Source organism: Sapajus apella, unplaced genomic scaffold, assembly GCF_009761245.1.
Source record: "Sapajus apella isolate SASKATOON/1434 unplaced genomic scaffold, GSC_monkey_1.0 scaffold1, whole genome shotgun sequence".
NCBI classification, from domain to species: domain Eukaryota; kingdom Metazoa; phylum Chordata; class Mammalia; order Primates; family Cebidae; genus Sapajus; species Sapajus apella.
In genome coordinates, this window is record NW_022436941.1 from 67160932 (window position 1) to 67176769 (window position 15838).

At 37.4% G+C, this 15838-nt stretch overlaps 1 protein-coding gene across 5 annotated transcripts in view; it reads right to left on the reverse strand.

Moving 5' to 3' along the window:
- TNPO1 (transportin 1) overlaps positions 1-15838 on the reverse strand; it is a 99679-nt gene that overhangs the window by 58762 nt on the left and 25079 nt on the right. For 3 of the 5 annotated variants that reach the window (XR_004269148.1, XM_032278728.1, XM_032278755.1), the window contains exons 2-3: positions 7644-7757; positions 4807-4882 (exon numbers count right to left, since the gene is read on the reverse strand). Coding sequence is in view for 4 of the 5 variants with exons in the window: in XM_032278728.1 (XP_032134619.1) it covers positions 4807-4882; positions 7644-7757 (190 nt within the window). In the remaining variant the exon portion in view is untranslated. Of the gene's footprint in view, positions 1-4806; positions 4883-7643; positions 7758-7890; positions 8500-15838 lie in introns of those variants that run through there. The other 2 variants (XM_032278747.1, XM_032278739.1) reach the window with 2 other exon arrangements.

The window sequence follows — 15838 nt, forward strand, 5'->3', positions numbered from 1 at the left end:
CAGTGAGCCGAGATTGCACCATTGCACTCCAGCCTGGGTGACAGTGTCAGACTAGGTCTCTAAATAAATAAATAAATAACTATATCCAATATTTATGGTTTCTTCTGTTCTCAAATTTGTTGTCATGAGGAGAAACTCAGAGATGTTAAAATCTTTAAAATTTCACATCTTTTAGCACCATTACTCTCCCCAAATTAAAAATGTTAAAAGGAAAACTTAGTATGTTAGAAATCAATGGCCAATGACACTAAATTGCAACATATCAAATACTGATGTTTACGAGCAAATCTCGTTGTGTATAAACATAATTGTGTTCCTAAAGATTTAGGTTCCTAAAGATAACCTTTAAAAGGTGTGTAGATATCTCACTTTCCCCCCACAAATCTCTCACCCCCATCATCATGATAGCTTACCATGTCTGTAGTCAGGACTTTCCATAATTCCCTGTGTCCTTGTACTCAGTTCCCTACATACTCGTGGGAAAATTCACTCCTGAGGGTTTTGTTTTGCTTTGGTATTAGTCAGGAATAGGAATGGGATGCAAGCTAGGGCCACTGTGTGGCAGGGCCTAGGGCAGTGGAGTGAGAAGACCTCACACTTCCATGGTGCTCAGCTTGCAGACCTGTGCAAGGAGCCCTGCGCTGGACTGCTTTGCCCACCCCCGCCAAGGATATGCTGCTGCAGGTGGGTGAGGAGGATGTGCCTATTAAGACCCGGAGATTGAAGAGGCAGGCACAATCACTGGAGGAGGATGTAACCTGGGAACTGATGGTCCTGCGGAGGATGCTGCAGGAATGGAAGACTGCCTGGGCTCTGAGTGAGTGAAGGGAGGCCCTGTGATACTGTATGTGTTTGTGAGAGGTGGTTCTAATCTTGGACTAGGCTTTCTCAATTTTTGAAAATCCATCCCTCCTTTGTGAAATGTAAAAATCTGCTTGCCTAATTAAGGCTAGACTAGATAAGAGCCTTTGGGGGCTGGGCATGGTGGCTCATGCCTGTAATCTTAGCACTTTGGGAGGCCACGAATTTGAGACCAGACTGGCCAACATGGTGAAACCCCACCTCTACTAAAAAGCCCCAAATTAGCGAGGCATGGTGGTATGTGCCTGTAATTCCAGCTACTTGGGAGGCAGAGGCAGAAGTGATTGAACCCAGAAGGCAGAGGCTGCAAAGTGGAGAAGCCAAGATTATGCCACTGCACTCTAGCCTAGGCGACAGATTGAGACCGTCTCAAAAACAAAAAAATGAAAAAAAAAAAAAATCATTTTCTTCCTCCAGTGTCAAAAAAATATTCTACTGAAAAATTAAGTGGACAAAGAATATATTAGATCATCTTCAGATAACAAATATAATTAATTTATATCATGTTTTTCCTTTGCCCCCTGAACTTAAAAGCAAAAAAAAAACCCTCCAAAAACATTTTAAAAGAGTTTACTTAAAGTAAGTTTAATCTATACATATTATTTACAAACTTTACAAACTTTCAAAAAGGAACTTAATACTAGCAGAGCATAACCGATGGGTTTACCAATTTGCATCAACACCAACAATATTAGCAATAGTTAACATCTTCGAAATGCTTATGATGTATTACACACTGCTAAGTGTTTTCCAAGTGGCACTGCATTTAATCCTTTCAACTTCATGAGGCAAGGATCATTCACCCCATTGCACAAATGAAGAAACTAAGGACTTTGATTCATTCTTCAGTATTTTTTTCCTCTCAAACGGCTACAAGATGAAGAGCTGATGTGTTAAACAGATTATGTTATTGAAACACCATTGTTTTACCTGTTTTATTAAAAAACAATATACCCCAAGTTTGTTTTAGTTACTATGATATTCCCAAACTCTGGCACTGAAATCCTCAAGAGTGAAACACACGTAGAGGGAAAAAGAGCAGTTTCTCTGCACACAAACTCCATTCAGGTCATCACACTTAAAAACTACTTTCCATTTTCAATTACAACCCATTCCAAAGAGTAATTTAAAACAAAACATACTTTTAAATTGTCTTAAAAGTTAAAAACAGCCATGAAATAAATGAAGTCAGATACTTCTTCAAGCAATAAACTTGTCTTAAATTATCCGTTAATAATTCAGCCACGTAATTATTTTATATGGCATGACTTTGTTTATAAGAAATACAATATAGTTTTTACCATAAAGGTTACAAGATTAAGAGTTTTAATAAACCACAACATGAGGTGAAACAATTCAAAACTAAAAGTATATACTTTCTTAAAGTCCATTTTAAAAATTCAACAACTAACCATTTCCTTTTTTAAAAAAATTAAGACAACTTCAGTAGAACCTCAATTTGTTCACTTGTAAAGTGAGAGAATTAGACCAGCTGATCTGAGGTCTCTTACAAATCTAAAGTTTTACTCAGTGAAGATTATCAAATAAGCATTTTCATTTAAGATGTTACTTGTATTGCTGCTTTAATATGAATGGCCATGATACAAATATTTTTTTTTAATGGAAAACTACATGCAGCAAACCTGTGTCCCAATCTTCCCAAGGAAAAAAATAAATAAATGCATAAACACAAGAAGAAATATCAAGTGTTATACCAATGTAAAACTACTGCATCCTCAGAGAAACTGCATAATGAACAAAAAAAATACATTTTAGGGCCAAGATAATCTGAATAAAATCCTTTCCAACATTTTATGGTTTTGTAATTAATGTCCTTGTGGAGGCAATGGCTTCCAAACTCTCTTGCCATTACTGAACAAATTGTGTGTTTGTGTGTTTTTTTTTTAAGTACTTCTGAAGTATCCTTTTTTTTTTTGGAGACAGGACCACCCAGGATGGAGCTGCAGTGGCATGATCACAGCTCACCGCAGCTCTGACCTCCTGGGCTCAGGTGATCCTCCCACCTCAGCCTCCTGAGTAGCAGGGACCACAGGTGTGTGCCACCATGCCAACTAATTTTTTTTTTAGTTTCACCATTCACTATGTTGCTGATCTTGAACTTCTTGCCTGAAGCAATCTTCCTGCCTTAGCCTCTTGAAGGGCTGGAATTACAGTTGTGAGCCACCCTGCCTGGCCTGAAGTATCCTTATATCCCAAGAAAGCTTTGCTGAAGAGTATAATATTGTAACAATCGTAATAATTGAAATGTAGGATGAGAACACGAAAGTAGACAGCTTAGTGAAAATAAATTTAAAAATTTCAAATAAAACAATTACAGATTAGAAAAATTCATTTATAAATACCTTCTTTAAAAGAAACAGATTAATCACAAACTGTCAGAAAAATTTCTACATTAAAAAGTATCACAAATATATTTGTCAAACTAAGAATATTAATTGCTTAAGAATTCCTAGTTTCTTAAAATCTAGAGTTCTAAATTTTCTATTGTGTCCTTCACTCACAAATTAAAATCCCCCAAATTAACTACAAAATAAACTGAAAATAATTCAAAAGAAATCACTCTGCGTATGAATTATAAAAATCTGAATACAAAATCAGTGAGATTTTACTATACATTAACACCATTAACCTGTCAGAAATTAGAGCTGAAACTTTACAGATGGTCTAGTTGTCTAAAACATGTTATTCCCCAATTCCAAGTGCAGTGATTTTATTACTTGCACCATAGCTTCTAAAACACTAATCACTGTCAGTTGCTCCATAAATATTTAATTGACTTCTATGTGTCTACAATCTTTCAGGATGGGAATACTCAAATAAGGCTATGAAAAACACCTCTCACTACAACATAAACTTCTTGAGGGCAGTCTGTTTTGTTCACTTTTCTCTCCTGAGCCTGCAAATTGCATGGCAAAGAGATGGTACTCCATAAATATTTATGAAATAATGTCTAGTGGGATACAAGACATATTATTAGAAATAATCAAATGACCATGTCATTTAAAAATCAGACTATTCAGGCTTTAAACTATTATAGAAATCATTTAAATTTAAAATTAAGAGTCATGAAAAGTTTCATGTATACTGTTAGAATTTTTAAAAGTTACAAAAGACTACTTTTGAATAAAATGATCCCACTTTTTGCTAAATTTAAGAACATTATGTGACCATATAAGAGCACAGAAGGATATATAATTCAAGAGATCAACAATAATTATCTCCGGAAGACGGGATAGGTAATTTTTCACTTTGATTAGATGACCTTTCAATTTTTTCTACGATAAACATACATATATTCAGTTATTAAATCTAACATTCAATCTTTGTATTACACAACCTTTGTTATATCCATCTGTAAGCATGGAAGCAAAACATTAAAGTAAACCTTGCAACAAGTTTTCCTTTTGCAAAGAATTAAGTACCTTATTATACAAACACCCAATTAAAAATGAATGCTGGCTGGGCACAGTGGCTCACGCCTGTAATCACAGCACTTTGGGAGGCTGAGGCAGGCGGATCACCTAAGGCCAGGAGTTCGAGACTAGCCTGGCCAACAAGGAGAAACCCTGTCTTTACTAAAAAAAAAAAAAAAAAAAAAAAAAAAATTAACTGGACATGGTGAACGCCTGTAACCCCAGCTACTTGGGAGGCTCAGACATGAGAATCACTTGAAACCAGGAGGCAGATGTTGTGGTAAGCCAAGATGAGCCTGGGTGACAGAATGATACTGTCTGTATATACATAAAAAAAGGAACGCTTATTATGCATGTAAATATTGAGTAGTAGTAACTAAGACTGTTCATCCCACATCTATAAAGCACATGGTTACGACAAAATGAAATCCTTTGAAATAAATAATTCTCAGTACATTTAAACAGGTCTTAAAGAAACTTTTGAATAGTTATCAATACAAATCTTACTTACCTTCAGATTTTAATTTTGTAAGAACAAAAATCAAGTAGTTGTTAAAGTCTGGATATTGATTAAGTTGTTCCAGTTTCTAGAACAAACAGTAGTTAAGGAAACTTCTCTGTGTAATCTCAAGAAGAATTAAGCATTCTTAGTCTAAAAATTAAGGGTCTCTGGTGATATTTTCAGTCCTGCTTTTTTTTTTTTTAAATTAAGAATAAAGACATCTTAGTAAATCTATCAACATGCTATTTCAAAAACACACTAGTGCTTGCTAAACCTCTTAGCTGCTTTACGGCTGATATGTATCAATTATGCGCAATACAACAAAGTTCCAGCTTCAGCGTGCTCAATATAGCAAAAAATATTCAAAAAAATTCCTAGATTTCAACTTTAAACCGCTCTAAACAGAAAGGTATTTAAGCATAAAACGACAAAAATAAAGGCATTCCAAATGGAAACAAGTCTCTCAGAGTTGAAGATCATTTAGAGAAATTAACTTTATAGAATGAGTTAACTTAAAAGAAAAAAAAAGATACTTTTATCAGACTCATTTGTTCTTTAGCATCCAAAAAGATAAAGTGCCATTTATGCACAAGGCTATATATATATATCTTATTATAAAGTCAGCATTATGAGATTATTGTACTACAGCTGTAGAATTGTTTCCCCCCACCCCCTAAATTTAACATTTCCAGTGACACCAGTTTGCAGGTATTTCATTGCTGCTGGGAGGCAGCTGTGACAAAATGCTCTATTACATCTTTCTTCAAGTCCTGACTCCCAACCCCTAATAAGCTTCTCAATTGTATTTTACTACACACAAAGATTAAAATGCTTTTTACCCAACAAACCTAAATTTCTGATTGAACCCATGAATCAAACTGTAGGACTTTATTAGCTATTTATTACACACTTGAAAACCCTCAATGTTTAGGGGTCAGAATGTAAACGAACCAGCAAAATATTCTCTAGTAAAATTCCAAGGTGTAACTACTTTCTCCAACCAAGACAGTAATTCCTGTTTTAGCGAATGGCCAAGATTAACAGCATGCCGATATGCCAATGAATTTTTCAAAGCTATTTCCTGATAAGGTTTGCCTTCTTAAAACCTGAGCTACATCTCATTATGCTCATATACTGGTCTTTCAAAAAGTACTTAAAAGCCTGTACAAAACAATAATTCAATATATTCTCTTCTTAGGAGAGACAAAAGAATAAGGCACTCTGAAAACAGCAGTGCATAGTTTTAGCTAAAGTAGTTTTCCTCTCACAGTAATAGAAATTTGTTCTTACTCAGATGACATACTAAGTTCCATGCACACAGAATAAACTGTAAATTGACTACTGGCCCAAGCACAGTACTCAGCATTAATAAGGTGCCTAATAAACATAGACAAAAACAAGAAATTATGATTTATGTTGCCACGGAATAACTACAATGCGGGATTGGGCTTAACTAATTTAAGAAACTAGTAATTGTATCATATAATGCCCGCAATTAATCAAATATCAATTTCTATCATCCCTACAACTATGACAACACAAATTAAGAATGAGCCACAGCAGGGTTTACAAGATATAAATTGCAATACACTCCAAAACTGTTCTTTCCTCAGAACTAGAAGTATCCAAACAAAACGGCTTTAAGAAATCCAAGCAGATATAAATCATTATCCCCTCCACTAAGTATTATATTAACCAAGAAAATAAGTACACATTTTGTCATCTACTGAAGGTTTTAACTTACAGCAATGCAGTACTTCTTCGAATCCCTCGGGATAAGTAACTTCATCTTTACAGATATATAGATGTTTTGAATTTAAATAAACTTAAACATGAAGAGCTTACCGAACTCCACAATAAGTAATTTTGCTGCTTATTGACAATAGAAATCAAGAGGCTTTTCTGCAAAAAATAGTAGACTTAACTTCTTTACGCTTAAAAGATCCGGGGTTAAAAGGTTAGTCATGATATAATGAGTGAATGTTTCCTTTACTGGATCCAATAAGAGCTCTCCATTTGAGCACGGTTTAGGGCACAACAGCAAGCATACATAGTAGAGTTTTGGTTCTCTTCACCTTTTCGGTCTCTAAAATCCCAGCAACAGGATTACTACATCAGCACACTCGGTAAAGACCTAGATAGCTGTGCAGTCAGCCTTGAGCCAAAGCTTTAAAAGGAAAATCTAACGTGGGTGCCAGGGAGCTCGCAACAGGTGTTAACACCAGTAACCTCAGGGTGAGGCACGGAGACCCCTTTCCCCGACCTGTAGGTACCCAGCCCTTTTAGGGCAAGGACCTGGAAAAACACCCAGGACCCACACAGCTGCAGTTCAAACCCCGCGCCAGCTCCACCCATTTCTGGCCAGTCAGGCGGCGAGCTCCGCCGCGCACAGAGCGCCCTCCACCCGGCCTCCCGCTCGGCTCGCCGCCCCCACCCACGGGGCGCATTGTGTGGGCCCGGGCCCGCTCCCGCCCGCCTGCCAGCTCTCTACCCCCGCAGCAGGTCAGCGGCGGGCGGGGACGTGGCGGCCCGGCCCGGCCCGCGCACATGTCGTGCGATCCCAGGCGGCGGCCGGGGGCCTCCGCCTCCCGCGGGCCGGAAGCCGGTGGCCTCGGCGGCGTGAGCCCCACGCGGCGGCGCCCCCGGCCCAGGCATCAGGGCCGCGTTCGCCAGTCGCCCGGTAGGGGTAGCGGCGGCTTGCCCAGCGCGCAGACCAAGGGAGGAGGCCCGGCTCGGAGGGCGGGGGAGGGGCAGAGGCGGGGGCGACGGGAGCCCCCAGCCACCGGGAGCTGGGCCGCGGCGCGAGGCGAGCTGCGCTGGTGGCGGCCAGGCCTAGGAAAGGATACTTGTTGCACGGTTCTCTGGATGGTGGTGTCTGGGGACTGGGACTCCTTCAACAGCTGCAGGATTTGCTGAAGTCCTTGCTCGTCAGGTTTCCACTCATACTCCATCTTGGTTTGCTGCAAATAAAGCCAGACACAGGAAGAGACGGAGCAAATGTTACTCCTGGTGCACAGGCCCGGAGGCTTCCCGAGCGCAGCGGACCTGTTCTCCCCGTCACCACAACCCCGGCGATCCCCAGACGCCTTCGACCTGCCTGGGGTGCCCCGAAGGAAGTCTCAGACGGTGAAACCCGGTGGAACTGCTCTTGGCAGCCCGGCCGCCAACGTCTGCTGCTGTTGCTGCTGCCGCCGCGGCCGCCGAGCGCAAGGAGCCGACCAGACTGAGTCACCGCGAATTTGCAATCTGGCCCCAAGATCCGCTCACGGGAGCCCCCTGGGTCCTAGTGCTACGCAGTTTTCTCCAACCCAACCCATCTCTAATTCCATCAGGAAGATTACTACATACTGATTTAAGGGCTAATAAAAAGTCAAGCCCTTATCAAAACACCCGAGGAACACCTGGAGAGATCTGTTTTGGGTATATTATTTTACAAAATATGGTGAATTAACGCAAAATAACTGAAATAGGTTACAAAAAGTTGTTATTTTCCCTGACAGTTCACTAATAATTAGTGAGAAGCAATCAAAATGTTTACATTTCAGTTTGATATATAAAGCACTAAAAATATTTAGTCTAAAATATTGATGCAGTCACAACCCACACCTCGAAAACCATTAAATGCAACATTTGCAGAACTTGACTAAAAAAAATTGCATTCCTGCATAAACTTCAATTTTTGAACTCCTATTAAGTGAAATAACTTCCATCATGAAGTAACTACATTCACAAGTAAGGACTTTGGGTCGAAGGAAATACAAGAAAAATAATGTAATTTTACAATTGCATAGTGTTTAATTCCATTAGAGTATTTTCACATACTACATTTTCTCATTTGATTCTCATTACAACCTAGTGAGGTATTATTTGCCTCCATGTGGCAACTAAGGTGAAAAAATATCTGAGCAATCTACCACACTTAATCAGTGAAGACTAAGACACGAATATAGGTTTTTAAAGCCACTATGAGTTGCATCTGCTACAGTCAACTGAAGCTATCATCTCATTGAAATTTTCGTTAAAAGTAAATGCTTAAACAAAAACAACAAAATGTAAGTGCCAAGCATGACTTATTTGTAAAAACCAAACAGTTTGATAGAGGAGAGGAATTTTAACATGAAAAGTCCCTTACTAGTAGGGGTTTAAAAAAATGACTACCTTTTCACCTAATTAGTTTTTTCTTTCTTTTTTAAAATGTCTTTTCCTCTCTCCTTCACTCTTATTTTTCTGTTTAAAATCCTGTAATCTGACTTTGCTCACGAAGTTCTGATGACTTCATAAATAACCCAATCTAATGAACTGTTCTTAAACAAAAAACCCCAAAACAAAAACCATCACCATCTGGACATAAAATATATTAATACTGTAGTGTTTTTATTCTAGTCTTCATTCTATGTATTTTTATGCACATTATATTTTATAATAGGATTGTCCTTTTTCTTGCCTTCATGTATCATTAAATATTTATTGAAAATACTTCAATAAAAATGTTAATAGTATTCCATTGTACCACTATGCCATCATTTATTTTTATACACTTTTATTTGATACACTATAGACATAAAATTGTACAAATGATAGGTATATAATCCATAGATGGATTTTTACAAAGTGAACCCATCTGTGTAACCAATACCCACCTCAAGATAGAGATCATTGAGTATGAAGAGGTTTCTTTTGTGTCCAATCCCAGCCAGCAACCCTTCCCAGAGTAATCCCTAATATAATTTCTATCACTATAGATTTCTCCCCTTCCCTCTCTTAATTTCAGAAACTTTAAAAAAACTACAAATATTATAATAAATAAAACAACATGGTTGTGTAAGACAAGTTAATTCAATCCTATCTCCAGGCTCCCGAGAGGATCTGTTTTAATAGTTTGATGTGAACCTTTCTACATTCTAATCTCATATATATATTTTCCTCTTATTTTAGATCATCCTCCATACTACACTAATATTAACTCTACAACTTTTTTTACACATAATAAGACATGGCCTTAATTCCAGGCCAATACATGCAAATTTAACTCATCTTTTAATAGATGCACATTGGTCTTGAGAATGGATACAGCATAATTTTTTCCAACGATCTCCTGTTTGGCTTCCAGATTGCTTCTACTTTTTTGCTGCTACCAACAATCCAGTAAAAAAATTCTTGTACCAATGTCCCTACATAATAGTGGCAACCCGGTGGGGTTATTAGGCCAAAAAGTATGTGAATTTAAAAATTTTAAACAGTTATTACCAGATTACGTTCCAAAAAGTTATGCAATTCACACATGCCAACAATATGAATGTTTCCTGTATCTCCACCAGCACATTCTTTTAATTTTTATTACGCTAACCAATGACAATTTAATTTCCCCTGTTACTAGTGGGCGTGGGGAACCTAAAAGTCTGAGCCTTAGTAATATTAGAGTTGGAGCTGCTACAGGCATACCCTACCTGCTTAGGTGACATTCAGATAGCCCACTTAACCCCCTAACTGCCCTTTTAAACAAGAAACTAAAGCAAGGAACTAATAGCAGTCAAGTCTGAAAGGCATCTTCATTATCACACCCGTCCTGAGGATGGCTGCACCATAATATCAGGCCAATAGCATGCTTCCTTCTTTATTTCTATTGTCAAATAAATAGGGTTCTTTTTCTTTTCAAACAGCTTAGTATTAAGAACATTTAATTTGATCAGCCTCTTCTGACGGAATAGGTGTTTCCCCACACCTTATTCAAATTATCTGTAACAAGAGGCTCTCAAGAATATTTGATTCAGGCTGGGGGTCTCGGTGGCTCACGCCTGTAATCCCAGCACTTTGGGGGGTCGAGGTGGGTGGATCATGAGGTCAGGATATGGAGCCCATCTTGGACAACATGGTGAAACCCCATCTCTACTAAAAATACAAAAATTAGCCTGGTGTGGTAGCAGGCGTCTGTAGTCCCAGCTACTCAGCGGGTGGAGGCAGGAGAATCGCTTGAACCCAAGAGACTGAGGTTGCAGTGAGCCAAGATCGCACCACTGCACTCCAGCCTGGGTGACAGAGTGGGACTCCGTCTCAAAAAATATATATACATATATTTGATTCAGATAACTGCTTGATAAGAGATCTTAGGCCACTTTGAACTTTTCTGTCACATCTTTTTAAAAATTGTGATAAAATATACACACATAACATTTACCATTTTAAGTATACAGTTCAGTGGCATCCATCTCCAAAACTTACCATATTTTAAAAGCTATTAAAATAAGGAAAAATCTTATACCCCAGGGTAGCCAGACATTGCAAGGTTAATTAGATAACTCTGAAGTACTTCAAGTGAACCAAACACATCAGGATTATTATATGAGGTAGAAATCATTTATTTAAATGGTAAAATACATTTACATTAGTTAAATAGAATATCAATATTGGATTTTCTTATAAAATTTAAATATTACTTGGAGTATACTTTTTGCATGTTGAAGGCTCAGCTCTAAATGTCTCAAAAAAAGGAAGCAGTACTTCAAATTTTGCTCCCTTAGATCATACTCCATTAATATTAACTTCATAACTCATGCCTGCTTGGCCCATGACACTCAATGGTGACCAAAAAAAAAAAAAAAAAAAAAAAAAGGCATTTCAACAACCCAAAAGACAGTTATTTGAAAAACAAGATAGAAGATAGTGCCAGAAAAAAAATTGCCTGCAAGTGGTGAGTTACTGATACCATTTTGGAATTTCAGAAGACTAAAGCTTACTCATGAGTAAGTTTTTAACTTAAATTTACATTAAAATTTTGAATTTGCTACAGTTGAGAATCATGTGAGGTAAAGAAGCCAGACTGGCTGAAAAAAGTAAAAATATACAGCTTCTTCCTTGCTGGATAGTCTGTATAGTTTAAAAAGCAGACTGGAGATGTGGATTCAACTGACCTACATTTGAATTCTAGTTTTTCCACTTAGTAGCACGAAAAACTGGAAAAGTTAATTAATCTGAGTCTTAGTTTCCCAACTCTAAAATGGGAATATACTAATTCTGCATGTGGATCATAGGTACCTGGCACATAATACGTATAATTTGAAAAATAGGGCTTTCTAGCATCTGCAAGATAAAATCTAACTTCTTTTCATTGAAGAAATTTCTTCATGATCTGGTTCATCATCCTCAGGGACACTTTTATCTATGACTCAACCTCCAACTTCATGCTCCATCAAGTCTTTCTGCACCTCTCCTACTTTGGTAGCCTTTGCATAGGAATTTCCTGCTGAGAATGCCCTCTTTAAACCTAACCAACTGGCAAACTCCTTCTTACTCTTTAGACCTACCCTCATTCACTGATTTTCCAAATATTTATTGAGAGTCTTTCTTGGCACTATGATTGATACTGGATACTATTTCTCTTCTGTGTCATTATTCCAAGATCTCCCCACAAGACTAAAGTATATTTTTAATTACAGATCTATGGTTTATAGCTATTTCCATTTTAGAAACTGTCATATTGTATTATAATTATTTCTAGGTCAGTCCTGGCAATACATCACATGTTCCTTGAGAGTAGGGACAGTGTCTTTTCACTCTCTTTGCTTAGCAGAGTCTGATTCAATAAATACTTGTTGAATAAACACTATTGTTGCTATTAATTCAACTGAGTAAATATTAAGTTGAACAACTATCATGTGCTCAGTGAATTTTGGAGATTCAAAGATAAGTAAAATACAGTTTTTATCCCCACTAAGTTCTCATTTGGAGAGAGAGGAAGATGAGCTGTCAATGAATTAAGTATATGATAAAGTACAATAGGAAAAGAGAGAAAAGCAAATACATCACCAGGAGAGAGAGATGCATTCCCCCGCCCCCATCATCTAGTTCAATTAAAATTTTTTCCTTCTAATTTAAACTAAATTCAAAGTTAGATGTTTCTATCTTTATGTTGAATCACTATGATTGTGAGAAATGTTGCTATTAGTGACATCATTTCCCCAACTGGTGAACAACTCTTGGTAGAGATCCAAACAAACAAGGTACAATTGTCCTTCAATACTTCAATAACACAGTAGTTTTTTTGTGGAGACGGAGTCTAGCTCCGTCACCCAGGCTGGAATACACTGGTGTGATCCTGGTTCACTGCAACCTCTGCCTTCTGGGTTTAAGCAATTTATCCTGCCTCAGTCTCTGGAGTAGCTGGGATTATAGGTATGCACCACCATGCTTGGTTAATTTTTGTATTTTTAGTAGAGACAGGGTTTCACCATGTTGTCCAGGCTGGTCTGGAACTCCTGACCTCAAGTGATCCGCCCGCCTCAGCCTCCCAAAGTGCTGGGATTACACGCATGAACTACCATGCCCAGTCACAGTTTTTATTCCTAGAAAATTCAACATATATTAAAACTCTGCAAAAAGTTCCATGTGTATATGTAAAATTGAGTTAGGCTCTTGGCTCTGGTATCTATAAATAGATTTTTTACAGCTTTGTGAACTATCTAATGAGACATTTACAAATCATACAAAACTAGGACAATTCTTCATGGTGAACATCTAGCAACCCTCAGCACTACCCAGTAAATGACAAGAGTACCTCCCAGTTACTAGGATATCTCCAGAGAGTAGCACTGCCTCAGTGGAGAACGACTATGGTAGGGAAAGTACAAAGGGCTGTGAGGACATTACGTTAATCCAGTTAGGAGGTCAGGAAAGGACTTCCTTGAGAAAGTGACTTTTTATCAGAAATCTAACAGGAATTACCAAAAAGCAAAGGTGAGGCTAGGAGGACCTCATAGACTATGTTAGGAAGCTTGGACTATCTTAAGGATAATACAAAGCTTGTGAAAGGGGTTTTAAATTGATAAAAGACGTGATCAAACAAAAGTCTGGAGAAGGATTAATCCTCTTAGAAAACAAAAACGGGGAAGGTGAGGCTCATCTTTTGCCCTATAACTTCAATATTATGTCAATTTTTAGAATGTGTAACATTTTAATAATAAAGATAATTTTTAAAACCCATCAGTTTGCAATGAGGGCAGGAGGAGCCACAGGAAGACCTAACTGTCCAATCAGCATATAAAATGGAATTCCAGTTTGTTAGGGGAAGGGCAGTCATGTTTCATAGAGAGCCAAGATGTACCAATAACTCTGGTACTTAAGTATTGAAGACTTAAACACATGCAATATTTTGTTAGTAGTAGTGAGAGCTAATATTTTTTGAGTACCGAGCAGTGTTCTAAGCACTTATATATGTTAATTAATTTAATCTTAACAACTCCATAGTGGTACTCTATCAATTACATTTTACAAATATGTACATTAAGACAGAGAGAAGTTACTTGCCTCAGGCTGCTCAGCTAGTAAATGGCAAACCCAGCGAATCTGGCTCCAGTGTCCGGTCTGGAAGCCCTTGATAAACTGCCTTTCCAAAAGAAACATCAATCTCTATAAATTGGGAAACTACTCATAAATACAACCATTTGTATACTAAAGAACATATATTTTGATACCTTTGTGGTGAGGTAAAAGAGAAAAGTAAAATCATACTTCACCATCATAAAAGCTATAATAGATCTAAAAAAGCAGTAGTATGTATATAATATGACAATATAATAAAAGTGAGTAAATAGCATTGAGTAAATGAATTTAAAACATTCTAAATATAATCTTCAAAACACCCCTCTGCTGTAAGTAGGTAGCAAGTATTATTTTTATTTGACAAGCAGATAAATCAAAACAGCTTAAGAAATTTGCTGAATCATTTGCTGAATGTGAATCAGCTATGCAGACTTCCACAGAAAATGTCTCTTATACTGTTTTTTTTGCAGAAAAATGCTATTATGTGCAAGGACAAAAAAAATCAGATATCCAATGATCTAAAAAGAGCATGCAATTTAAAGAATATAATTATTTAATAAAACTTTTATGAGAAATGGAAACAAAGTTCAGGTGTGAAGGAAAAGAAGGAAAAGTTTACAGGCAGTTAATGAACAGTTTTAAAAAATGAGATTTTTAAAAAAATGTCAAACAATCAAAATGTTGACAAACTTGTTAAATTATAGCTATCAGTGGCACTAGAAAGTCCTTTAAGAGAGTCTATAATCAGAGGTTATGGATCAAGAAAGAAGGAAATGCAAAACTAACTGTTGAGCTTGTATTAATTGTGGAAATGAGCTCAACTAGATTAAAAGAGCAGGGACCATAATTCATGTTACATAGTGCCGGGCACATGGGTTTTAATCATCTTTGATTGACTGATGGGTAAATCATCTAGTTTACCACTTGAAAAAATTAGGCTAAGAAGTTAAAATTTTAACTTTCTGGCATTACAAAGTTATTGTCATCTAAGAGCTGAGATAACAGAACACAGAAAATGGAAAATAGGTACTAAGGAAAGTTTGAATAAATGTGTTCTTAAGTTGCCTTTTCTGGAAGAACTTTAAAGATGACTAGATATGCCTACCAAATGCTAATTAAAGTTTACAAATAAGCATTAAAAAAAAGTGTGGCATCAAAGTGAGTGATAAGAAGGAAAGCTTGATCTCAAAATTCAACCCAATCTATAACCAGACGCTTCCTATACTTTAGCCAATTCAATATTCACAACAACACCATGAGGTAGATGTTAACTCCATTTTATATTAACCAAGGTTCAGAGAGGTTAAGTAGCTTGCCCAGCTAGTATGTGGCAGAGTAGGCATTCAAAACCAAACCTGTGTGATTCCAAAGTCTGAACTGTGCCTACTCATAACAACTACCCTGTTATCATTGATGGGCTCTTCCATGTGCCAGTTATTATGTTAAATTCTTTAAATACATGATCTCATTTAATTCCATGAATATGTACTATGATTATCTCCATTTTACAGAAGAGGAACAGGCTTAAGAGAACTTAAGCAATGTGCTGAAGGTCATACAGACAGTAATGAACAAAGCCAGAACTCAAGCCCTGAAGCACCCAACTCCAGAGCCCATGCACTGAACTACTCTGTCATATTATTCTTGTTCTGCCACCCCACAAACATGTGACTAACCCTTAGAGAACTTAACAGCAAGCAGACTTTAATGGTCTGCATTATACTTC